The 12,617-nt window shown below is 42.3% G+C and overlaps 1 protein-coding gene across 1 annotated transcript; it reads left to right on the top strand.

Annotated features, from left to right (window-relative positions):
- Positions 1–1,379: 1,379 nt before the first annotated feature.
- Positions 1,380–12,335, top strand: LOC103777948 (mitogen-activated protein kinase kinase kinase 4-like; the record flags this gene model as incomplete). Its single annotated transcript, XM_008945514.1, has 6 exons — positions 1,380–1,524; positions 3,017–3,176; positions 9,890–10,012; positions 10,557–10,663; positions 10,860–11,039; positions 11,783–12,335. Coding segments are annotated over 6 exons (736 nt in total), but the record flags the coding sequence as incomplete, so codon positions are not given.
- Positions 12,336–12,617: the final 282 nt, after the last annotated feature.

The following is a 12,617-nucleotide window of genomic DNA, read 5'->3' on the forward strand; positions in this document are numbered from 1 at the left end:
TCCAACCCCTATGATTCTATGATTTCACTGAAATCACAAACACTTTCCCCCCCACCAGTAGCACTCTGTTTCTGGAATTCAAAGTTGCTTTTTAGATACAGGTACTTTCTATAGATTAGCATGTGTGTGTTCTTTAGTGGAAGTTTAGATAAGTTAAATGGGCCTTGTTTGACAGAGATTTCATTAGAAGGCTAAATATACAGTATGCTGCCTTTTCCTGTAGTATTTTTAACTTGCAGGATTGTTTCACTGAGAAAATTCCCCACCTACCCACTGTGGGTGTAAATGCAAACTGTTCGCAACTTCCATATAAAATGCTTTTCTGGATTTCCTTAAGAGTAGCTTGGGAGAAAAGGTATTTATTTTTAAACTGGTTAAAAATCGTGTGTTCCCTTCCAATCCCCAAGATTTCTTCAGATTTTATTGTCAGACTTTTTTCAGATTTAACCACACTGTCATTAAAATCTCTAGAAATTGTAGTGGACAAGCTTTACTACAAACACACAGTATTGTGTCTTCAAAGTGTTAGGAAATATGTAAAATACTTGACTATAATTTGTCACCTTTTTGTAATCACCATGCATTTAATTTTACCACTTCTTGAGTACCAACTGTATCCTGGAATTGTTATACAGAACAAAACAATCATAACATCCTAACAACCAAAGGTAAAATATGTGCATTTATTTCTCTAGCAGTTGTCCTGTATTCAGTTAAGTTTCTGCTTTCTACCAGTATGGTAAAAGGTAGCATTTTCCATAAGTTGCTATGAATTTTGCTTACCTTGGTGTGAAGAGAAGCTTTAAACCAGTTTTTTTCAGAACACTTGATATTTTTTTTTTCCTTCATGAAAAATCCATCACTATGTATTGTAGGGAAACTAACGAAAATCTGTTTCTTTCATCAAAACCTTTATGACTGTATTTGTTCCATGTCACACCCTTTTCCATGCAGTTCCCTCATTCTCAATGAAGAAACCCCTCAGAATCTCTGTTGATGAAGTACCTAGCAACTAGTCTTTCTTAAGTGATAGCTCTCACTGATGTTACTTTTGAATTCTCTTGTACTATGTTTACATCTACTGTGTTTAAGCTAGAAGGCAAGCTTGGAAGAGATACATATGTGCACATGTGTGTATTTATACTTCTTTAAAGTATAAGAGGAAAAGGCTATTAAAGTTTTTAAATCATATTCCTATGTAATTTTAAAAAAATAGTTTGGTGTTCTTTTAGGGTTGGAGAGGTGCTATTTTGGGGCTTTTTGTGTAGTAGTGCTGGTTAAATACTTTTAGCTGTTTTCTTTGTTTGCATTTGGGGTGAGTTGTTTAGTTTTTGGAGGAGTGTTTTGGCTTTATTTTGTTCCTTAATAATTTGAAATAGTGGCAAAATAATGAAAAATTTCTTGCAGATAAGGTTTCAACCCAATGATCACAAAACCATCAAAGAAACAGCTGATGAACTGAAGATTTTTGAAGGCATCAAACACCCTAATCTTGTTCGCTATTTTGGTGTGGAGCTCCATAGGGTAAGAAAACATCAGTTATTGGGGATTTTTTATAGGACAGAGAGAAAATTTTAAGAAGCTTTGGATCCTGGAGGTTTTACTTGAGAATATTCTAGTTTAGCTTCACTGGCTGGATATCTCTGTCAATTGCAGCGTGTCTTTTCTCCAAATGTTCATATCTCTGAAACATAGTTTGGAGAAATTTTTTGGAACTGGTAATAAACAGAGAAGGCTCACAACAGAGTAATTGGAGCTATTCAGTGCTGGTACACTGTTTAACTGCTCCAAAAGCAAGCTGTATCATGTATGGTATGGTAACTTCTGCGTGCAGATAAAGATTAGACAGCCTAAAGCCCTTCACTGTTAGCAGCAAAGGTTGTACTAATACCTTGTGATGCCTGGAAAAATGTTGTATTGGCATTTAAAACTTGGTGCCAAACAAGTAGCTTAGGGAAGCAGATCATTTGTAATTCAGCTACCGTCTTTTCAGAAGGAAAACCAGATTTTCTTGCTTGAGCAGCAGAACTAACAAAGCCTGGTTTTCTTACAGAGTTGATTTCAGAGTTGGGTGCTGAGATACCCAATTTTTTGTTACCCTCTGCTTCCCATAGGCCCTTCTGACCTCCCCCTGTGAGTCTCGGGTTCTTCCGTATCTATACCCAGTGAGGTGGGCAGGGAACAGGACACTGGGAGTCTGGTTGGAAAGCTGTGTGTGGTTTTTACCAACTTGCTCAATATGAATGGGTTGAGTTGCTGATCCATTGCCAGTTTAGAAGGGGACCAGGGTTGCTTTCTGCCTGCATTTCTTTACTTGGTGACACAACTTTGGCTATCTGTGCGACTGGGTCATTGTTTTCTCAGCTAGGTCTAAGAGCTTAGTGTCTTTGCCATCTTTTTGTATGAATTAAGTCTGCCTGAAATTGGTTGGACTTGGAGGAAGGGAGCAAGAACCTACCCTTTCCTTAAAGTGAGTTAAGAGTTGGCATGCTTGTTCAAAGATACAGACGAAACAAAAAATTTGCCCTCTCCAAGAAATCAGCACATGATATTGCAGGAACTGGGAGAGTGTTAACAAAAGAAACCACCACAAGCCTTAAACACCATTTTACATTTTCCCTAAATATGCAGTGGATCTTCTTGTATTTCTGTGTAATATATTTACAAGATTTCCAAAGTGCCTTTTGGCTGATGCCAAAGGAACATATTCTGTACTACCAGATAGTATCAGTTACATACAGATGCTGCAGATAGACATGTAGCAGAGATTTTTCCATAGCCTTGCAACAGAATGTGTTAGGCTGAAACATGCCCGAAAGAACAGAGTTCTGAAAAGACAATTTATTAGATATTCCATGGTAAGAGGTCCTTCCATTAAAACATCACATAGTTACTTCCATTACTCTTTTCACAAACAATGAAGGATGGAAGGAAAACTTGATCCTAATTCAGTGTTTGAAAAAAACAAAATACTAAAGAATAAAGCAAATGAAATCCGGTTTGGTTCCCACAACAGGAAGAAATGTACATCTTCATGGAGTACTGTGATGAGGGCACTCTGGAGGAGGTGTCAAAACTGGGCCTTCAGGAGCATGTCATTAGGCTCTACTCAAAGCAAATCACCATTGCTATCAATGTACTACATGAACATGGTATTGTTCATCGAGACATTAAAGGTAACGTTAATCATGAAAGGTAATGTTGTTGTTTCAGTGTTGTAGGTGAGGGTGGGGGGCAGTGGTGTCAGACGCATTTGCAGATGGAGCTTATGTTATCTATGTAGCCATTCAGTGTATACAGACTTCCACTCATTCTTAAATTTTCAGTTTTACAAGTTCTTAACTAGTTATGTACTTCTCCTTAAGTGCAGAACATAAAAAATGTCCACACTTGGCACTGCAAACTCGTAAATTCTGCCTGTGATTTATATCGTTTCTGTAGAGGTTGTTAAGATTGCTGGGGATTCATCCAAACTCAAGTTTTGGTCTTTTTGTTTCAAGTACTAATACATCAAATTATATAATGTTTTTCTTCTCATCTGTGCAAGGAACAGTGATGTTTTCTGGGAGCTGAGAAGCAGCATACAGTGCTAGAGTTGTTCCTCAGAACTTTTCCTTCTGATTCCTGTTTTCCAGAATTTTTAGGATTTTGGATGAATGGTTGATTAAACATAGTAATAAAAGTGTTGGTAAAGAAGTTAAAGGGGTATGATAAAAATACTTCTATAGTGTTGGGTTTTTTTGTCATACATTTATCTACTCATGCTTGGCTCTCTAGCTTTTGCTTCTAAAATGAACAGACTGGAACTACAGTAACTGAAGGGGGGTTGGTTTTGGCATTTGCTTAAGGCACTCAGTGTCTCCACATTTCACCTTCATTTTTCTTTTTCTGCACCTTCCCAGAACATCCTCCATGTCCAGTTATCTTGGTTTTGTTAGTCTGGCATATTTTGCTCACCTATGGCAGAAGCTTAGCAGACAGTAGGGGAAACAATGCACACAATGTGCCCTGTGAATGCTCATTTCATGACCAGGCAGTGCAACCCAACGATGCTGGGTTTCTATGTCCCTCTTGCCACAGGGTTTTGAATCACCGCAGCAGTGTAGAGGTTCCCAGTTGCTCTTGGTCCTTTGGCCTCGTGCTTCTCATTTGGGAAAAGAACTATCTACGATCCAGAGGCCTTCCACCCAGGTAGGCCACTCTTGAGTCAGTTTTGGCTTTCTTTCCTAGAAAACACTTTCCTTCGCTCCCATTCCCAGCAATCTTGCCTTCTCTGGTTCTCCTTCCTGACCAAAGGTTTCTCTCTATTTGTGGATTTCCCTCCGTGCTTTTCCCAGTGCTCTCCTTGCCTTTTACTTGGTCATTCCATATTCAGGTTCTGCTTAGCTGAATAATGCTCTCCTGGAAGCTCGTTGTGATCAAAATCCAAGGCTGGCTGACAGGGATTTCTTTTGTGCTGCTCTATGTCATTGCTGATTTCTGGATGTGTTTCCAAATAGGTCTTCCTCTCTTCAGGGAAATGCAATGAAGCGAGAAGAGATGTTTAACAGAACTGTACTGCTGTGTTTTCTGAGGGCATTTCTGTTGCAACAGGTTCCTCATACCACATGTTGGGGGTTCCTTGAGAATAATGACAGCCATGAACAGTGTCCCTGCAGACACATCTATCTGTAGACCTTCACGAAACTTAAAAGACAGAATATGAAGACAGAACACGGTATTTTTGTGAAGGATACCTGATGTTACCCTGGAAGTCTCTTCCATTCTGTCTGCTTTTATGCAAACGTTGCATCCCCAAGATTTCAGGCTAACAGCAGTAAAGAAAACTCTGGTTTTACTTTTAACTCTTAGATAGTGGGATATTCTTGTTTCTCTGGATAGGGAAGGATGATAATACAAAACTGCCTTCCTATGGAAGTCTCGCTGTCAGATCACACTCAGCAGTAGATAACTAATTCTTAGAGTAATTGCTTATACATGTCCCACAGTTGGTATCTGCAAGTACCTTGTGCTCGGAAACACTTTTGGTTAGTAGTGACCCCCAGTGCCACCATTGTCCTTCAGGTGTGATCCTGGCCTCCAGTTCTGTGAGCGTGAAAGATGAGGCAAGACAAAGCTGCCTTGAATTCCTTTTCAACCCATGGTTGTGAGAACAAACTGAGGGTAGTGCTGGCTTGTTACTTTTTGGTGCCCTGGTCTTGATGAGTCTGTATCAATGTGTGAAGTAGTGGGTCTAGTAAGTAGCAAGTGATTAAGTCTTTTGGGATGGGTTTTTTAATCTCTGTTGTGGGTACTGGCTTTCAACCCCTATGGCTGCCCAGATTCCTCAGTGATAATTACTTCACTTTTTTTGGAAGGAAGCTGTTCTGCTCAGTGATTGAGAATGATGGAATATTCAATGCTAGAGGGAGTCTCTGGACATCTGTGGTTGAGCCCTCTGTTAAAAATGGGGCCAACCTAGTATCAAATTGAATGTCAAATTAGATCAGACTGCTCCTGACTTTATTCAGTTAGTAGTGTCTCCCGGAATGGAGATTCCCTTTTCTCTGGGCCCCCATCCCAACGACCGATCTGTCTCCATTGTGAGAAACTTTTTCCTGATACCAGCCTGGAGTTTGCAGAGGCTGCTCTTTGTGTCCATTGCTGCATATCCTTTCACAGCGTGCCTTTGAGGAAAAAGTCTGTTTCCATCTTCTTGATGTCCTCCCATAACATAGCTGAAAACGCCAATAAATCCCACCCTCCCCCAACACTCCTCCAGTCTTCCCTTCTTCAGGCTAAACAGACATCTCTCAGCCTCTCCTTCCACACTGTGTACCAGCCCTCTGACCATCTTGATGCCCTTCCGTTGAGTTTGCTACAGCATGTCAGTATGTCTTGTATTGGGGAGACCAAAAATAAGATGCAGTGCTCCCAACCATGGTCTTGCAAGTGCTGACTTGACAGGAGTTAATCACTGAGGTTGTGCTTGGTGCTTTCTCTCTGGGAAAGAAGGACATGCTCCTGAAGGGTGCTCAGATTGTGTTTTCAGAACTAAGACAGAAAATGAAGGGATCATGAAAATGAAGCTTCAGTAAATCAGAAGTCTGTGAATGAGATGCCCAAGGCCAGGAAGTCTTCATCAAAGTGTGAACTCTAGTTAACTTTGTTGTTAGCTCTTTCAAAATTTCTGCTATTCCTGCCTTCATGTCTTTGTGATGAGCACAGTGGAAGGAAGGCCATTCGGCAGGAGACAGAAAGCTGTTCAACGGGAGGTTATGGGCACGTGTCACAATTTCTAAAGTAAAAGAGGATGCTAAAACTGATTTTTCTCATTAAAGGGTAGCATTTGGCCTGCTTGTTTCTTGAATGAATTTGGCTGCTGCACTGCTTAAGTACTGGCTGAGGAATGTCTATCAGCTGACCCTATTTGTGGGATCATGGCAGAGCCTTTAGTGAGGCTTTTGGTACTGCTCCTCAGACTCATGTATTTACACCAGGACATTTGGAGTGTCATGCGAGTGCAGGTTTGACCGCAGACTTGGCACGGAGATACGGGGCATGAAACTTCAGTTCAAATGCTTTGGCTCAGGGCTGATGTTTTCTCTAGCATGGGTATGGCTTTTGACATTTATTCTTTGTTTGCAGTCTGCCCAGAGGATCTTGCAGTATAAATGGCAGTAGGACTGTGCAGACCTGGGCTGCCTCCTGCCTCTGCCCAGTTGTGGCAGGCACAGGCGCCCTGACAGAAAGCTGACACAAACCTGGGGCTTGCCAGGGCCCCGGGACAGACGGGTTCAGGGCCTCACGGCCGTTGAACGGCCCTTACAGCGACCGACCGGTGCCTCGGGGTCCAGGCCCTGCCCCTGCCTGCCCCCAGCGCACACTCAGCTGGGGTGCAAATGGAGCCCCACCAGAGAGCACATTTTGAGTCAGTTCTCCTCAGAGCAAGCTTGCTCTGCAGTCAGACCCTCCCCTTGGATCTGTGGTAGGCCATCCGAGGATAATTCCACTGAGTGTGCCTCACTCCCCCCGCTTTGTGAATGATACTTTTCTGGGTACCCTTGTAAGGGAGATTTTCCTGTTATGAGTAAGTGTGTGTGCACATTTTGGTTTGTCTTTCTAGAAAGATAGTCCTTAAAGCTCAGGAATTAGTTGTGTAGTAGTAAATTCCCAACTGAGAACTGAACTTCTAATTTAATTTGGTTGGAAGTAGTGCCGAGTAATTTTGGTTACACTAAATCCACGCTTTGGGTAGCTGCTGCCATCTGTTTTTTGGGTGCCTCTGTGATACAAGTACATCCAATGAAGATGCTTTTGATAGTGTATGTGTAGGAGGAGAGAAGAAACAGATTGTGTGTTGTGCCTTTTTGCTGTTCAGAGCCATGGTCTCCGGTTTTATTTTGCTTATTAACCATGCAGATGTGGCAGAAGTTTTATTACATTACCACTGTCAAAGGTAAAAAGCATCGAGCACCCTCAAAGTACTGCCCTTGTGACTCCCCTTACCCAGGTCCTGCTGGATTCCCTGTGCAGGTTTCATCTAAAAGTGTCTAAGACACTTCTAATGGACTCCTTCTAGAGGCTGGGCCTGGCCTCTGAAGCAGAGACCACACAGCTTACAAAACAGAGGCTCCAGCAGACAACACATCAGTGGAAGCGTTATTCAGGGGATGGAAAATGTCAGCAACACGTCTTCAAGTGCTGTCTCTTTCTTCACAGTGAAACGTTGGTTCAGTGCTTTGTTCCATTTGACAGCTCCAGGTGCTTTCAGGACGCTTTACAGGAGCTTTCACAGTAACATTTATGCTAAATTGTCATTACGTATTTTTAAAGGGACAAACTTTAAAGGCCTTGTAAATAGCTTCTTAACTGTGTTAAACCAAACCATCACAATAGCTTCAGATTCAGTCAGAAGAGAGATGGTTGCTTTCACTTCAGCTCCGCCAGTTTCTACCCACTGCAGTAGTCAGAAATCACTTTGTAGCTTTCCATGAGACTTGTGAGTTGCTTTCTTACAAGGATGTTTTGGAAACCTACATTCCCCTTCCTCAGAAGTGTTTACATTTTTCCTAATCTCTTTGTGTGGGCTAAGTGCACTTACTTACTTTCTTTATGACAAGTAATTGCTTGAAAATCATCAGCATAAGAAAAGTTCCACGGAAAAAGTTGCTGAAAAACTCACTTTTCTAATGCATTGCCTGTATTTAGTGTCCCATCGAGCTGCCTTCTTTTGCTGCTTGTGTGTGTTTCTGGATTCTTTTTTAATTAAGAGCTGAGGGATGGTCTGCCCAGCTCTGTCACACGTGCCTGTGATTGCAGGGTGACTCTTGGCACGTATGTCCGTCCCTCTGGTAGCAAACTGCAGAACCCAGCCAAAGAACTCTGGTCTTGAGTATCTGCAGGCATCTGAATGCAAAACTCACAGACACAATGTGTAGTGTTGTTGTTTATTCACTGAAAGTTAATTCTTTCAGAACTTGTAAAAGGCTTGTAAAGTAATAAAAGGTTGAAATTTATTTCTGTTAATAATTTCTCTCCCCCTTTTATAGTGCAGTTCTCTGCAATACATGTTCTCTTGGACTCAGTAAGTCTTGCTTCAGTTTTCAAGCATTCTTTTAGTAGTGAGAGAAGCCCTTTGAGAGACAGGCAGGGTTTTGGCATCATTGACCTGCACTGCCTTTTTTTGACTTGGGCTTTTTGAGGATTCTTATCATCTTCCATTAGTATCTCAGGGATGCCTAGCCAAGCTAACTAGAAAAAGTCATTAACTAAGAGAACATAACATAGAGGAGGAGCAGCGAAGAATTCCTGCACTGACCTATGCTCAGGGTGGAAAAATGTGAGAAACTTTTAAAGGTTGTATTCAGATGAGCTATTTTTGAAAGAATCTTGTGTGACATGGGAAAAGACTGTGTGTAACAAACCTCAATGTCTGGCTACTCCTTGAGCAAGTGAGCAGTTTTGTTCTGTGCCAACCATTCATCTTTCCTCAAGAGACACCACAGCTAAAGCTGTGTTTCTGCCAGGTGACTCCTGCCAACCTATGTGTGGTTTCACTGTGACACTTGCAGAATCCAGGATTTAGCCTGACATGTATAGTGAGCTCCTTCTGCTCTGCCTGTTCTCTCTTGGCTGTCAGCATGTGTTTTGGCAGGATACTGAATAAAAGAAAACCCCAGGTTATCAGAACTGCATGGCTATTTTGCAGTGTTGTTTAGAGCAAGCAACTTGAAGCCAACTGCAGATTCCCCCTGCAGATTTTCAGCTGTGCTAGGGAGATTTTTTCTATTGTGGCTGGCAGTGTGGCCAGAAATTCTTCTGGAGTTAGTTAGAGCACAACAGGAGTGGGCATTTGGTAGTACCTGTAATAAACTGCTGTAAGCTCCATTTTGCAAGTCTGCTGTGATGACACAGCTGTATGATGTCCTCTGTCTCGACTCAGAAAAGCTGGAAAGATGTCTAGTGGAAGGTCTGCAGCAATGGCCTCTGCCAGGAAGCTCCTTAAGGGTGGGTGTTTCTTTGTAGTGCAACACTCAGGAGGATAAGCACTGGCATTCCTAAATTCCTGGGAGTAATTTCTCCTAGTGAGCACTTATGGGAAGCTGCTGAGTTTGCCTGCTGTACCATTTTGTGTTTTGAACATTTCTTCTTGTCAGTAGAGCACATCAACTTCCAGCATGTTTAGTGTTAACAAAACCCCACCAAAAATCCCACTGGCTACCGGTAACGTGCCCTCTGAGAACACCTCTAATGCTGTCATATTCCACACTCCATCCACAGGTGAAGATCTAAGTGTGGATTCAGCAGTTATCTACTGTGCAGCTTCCAGGAGTATATTGAAAAGCCCTCATTCCTCAATTCAGCACTAGTTTAACAAGTGCTATTGTTTTTTTGTGGTGTTTCCTAGGAGCCAACATCTTTCTTACCTCATCTGGACTGATTAAACTAGGAGACTTTGGCTGCTCAGTGAAACTGAAGAACAACACCCAGACAATGCCTGGAGAAGTGAACAGTACTTTGGGGACTGCGGGTAAGGAAGCGTGTGCTAGGCAGATGCTTGTCTAGTTACCACAGAAGAAGATACCTCTGCCAAAAGTCTGGGCTGGAGTGAAATGATGGGAAACTTAGATTTTACCTTTATCTGATTAGATGTGCTTTACATCCGGAAGCCAAAGCAGTCAGTGAATGATGTTGCTGGAGGGGTAAAGTTTTATTTGCCTGGTAACTATAAAGATGCCGGAGCTTGTGTTTTCTGGGGTTGTATCTCTTTCCTCCAGCCTTACTGGAACAGTGCTGTTCTGACTGAAGAGCTCCTTAATCTGTTTTTTAAAGATGAAAATAACTGTTAGCACGTACTGTATGTGCGTTCATTGCCACTGTTCAAACTGAAAGACAGCTATGCTGTGAATGCAGCAGAGAGCAAGAAGCCAGCAAACGGCACAACTCAGCAAGAAAAGCTGACTGGTAATTCATTACAGATGTGTTAAACACATTTGGTTTGCCCAGCGAATCACTTAACGTGTACTGTTCCTTCTGCTGTATCCACTGATGACTCCCCACGTGTTGTTTCACAGCGTACATGGCTCCTGAAGTAATCACTAGAGCCAAAGGAGAAGGGCACGGGCGTGCGGCAGACATCTGGAGCCTGGGCTGTGTCGTCATAGAGATGGTCACTGGCAAGGTGGGGATGCTGCATGTCCTGAGGGGGTGCCAGCTGCCCTCTGCAGTTTCTCTGCAAATTCTGGTCCCGCTCCCAGCAATTAAGCCTGCAAGCAGTGGGGCAGTTTTTAATACCCTGGAGCACAGAACTAGGTGCTCTCTTGCATAGTAGGTTACTTGCCAAACCTTGCACTTAGCAGTACTGTTACCTGTTGCAGAGGCCTTGGCACGAATACGAGCACAACTTCCAGATCATGTATAAAGTGGGGATGGGTCATAAACCTCCTATTCCTGACAAAGTGAGCCCGGAAGGGAAAGACTTCCTTTGCCACTGTCTGGAAAGTGACCCAAAGATGAGATGGACGGCCAGCCAGCTCCTCGATCATCCTTTTGTCAAGGTTTGTCTCATGGCTTTGGCTACAAAGAAAGACTGTAGACTGGAGTCTGAAGCAGCTTTTAGTTGGCTTTGTTGTGTGCAGCTACGCCACAGGGCTGTGTGTCATGGTGGGAGGCCGGTATCAAGTTGATGCTGCCCAGAAAACGAGGTTTGGCAACTTTTCAGAAGCACATGGGCTGTTGGTAGCAACTGCTTGACTAGAGGAACCTGGTGTGTCCACCATGCAATAACGCATCTGGAAACAGCAGTGCAAGTTTATTTTTATATTGAAAAGTCTTGTCAAGCTTCAGGTCATTGGCAGTTAATTGGATATGAAGGGCTCAGCGTCTGAAATTTTAGCAAGTACACATGTGCAAATATTCACAGCTACAAATTTAGGGATATTCCTAACTTCTTTTTTAAAGGAGTGCAGCACATTACCAAATTTTGTCCCATTTTCCAGCATAAAATTGTTCACTTTGGCATTCTGCTTCAATAAGTGTGTTTGGTATCGTCATACCCATCCCTCTGTAGCCAGAACTACCCATCACCAGGGTAGGCTTCTCTTGAGGCATTAACAGTTGCATGGTGGCAGTGGAAACATCAGTATTCACATACAAACACTTGCAATTCATGATCTGCCTAACAAACAGAGAAGAAGAGAGCCTCAGAGATATTCAGTGAAGGTGCTGAAGAAATTGACCTGTTGTCATCTTGCTACAGCAGAGAGACAATTGCATTAATCGCCTTTTGTGCCCTTCACAGGTTTGCACAGATGAAGAATGAAGTTATTCAATCTCTGGCCTTTTTTATCCTGGCAAGATACCTTTTAGTCACTACTGTATGTAATATTTACATAAAGACTGTGCTGAAAAACAGTATAAAAGTTGACCTTACGAAGACTGCACAAGTGACGGGCGTCACTTCCTCTGCTGCTCCTGTATGTTTGACTTGGCACATGTTGCTCATGTGACGGTGTCCCCGAGTTGGAAGAAGCTGCATGTTTCAGTGAAAGTGCCATTACTACTGTACATGGACCATACCTTTTTTTTGTTCTTTCTCCCGTTTCTCAGTTGATTGAGAACTGTAATGTTAATATGTAGTATTTTTGAACTCTCTAGGTTCAGAAAAATGCTGTAGTGTTATCAGGCGTTATGGACCTTGTTTTTTAATCTGTTTGTTGAGTGCACTGACTGTGAACTTTTACTGTTTTTTTTTGTTTATTATTTGTTTTTGGCGAGCTTCAGATTTGTTATGCACAATGCTGATTAATGAAATTTTAAAGAAGTTTTTTCTCAATAAATGGTTTATTTTAGGAGTTGGGGGTGAAGGGTTTTTCTTCTGAAAATAAGTAAGTCTGTGGGCTTGTGTCACATTTTAAACCTCTTTTTCAACATTTGTTGAAGACTGCTGAGTTAACTGAAATAAGCTTCTCTTGTATTGCTGTAGTCAGTGTTTTGTCAAATTCAAGATGTGCGGTGTAAGACGCGTCTTACACAAGTGACAGTAGAACAGAGGGCCCTCCCTTCAGCTAGCTCTTGAGGAAATAACCTGACACTACCCATCAGGTAAGGGATGGAGGCATGGGCTGAAATAACGT

Source organism: Merops nubicus, unplaced genomic scaffold (genome assembly GCF_000691845.1).
Source record: "Merops nubicus isolate BGI_N331 unplaced genomic scaffold, ASM69184v1 scaffold5188, whole genome shotgun sequence".
NCBI lineage: Eukaryota > Metazoa > Chordata > Aves > Coraciiformes > Meropidae > Merops > Merops nubicus.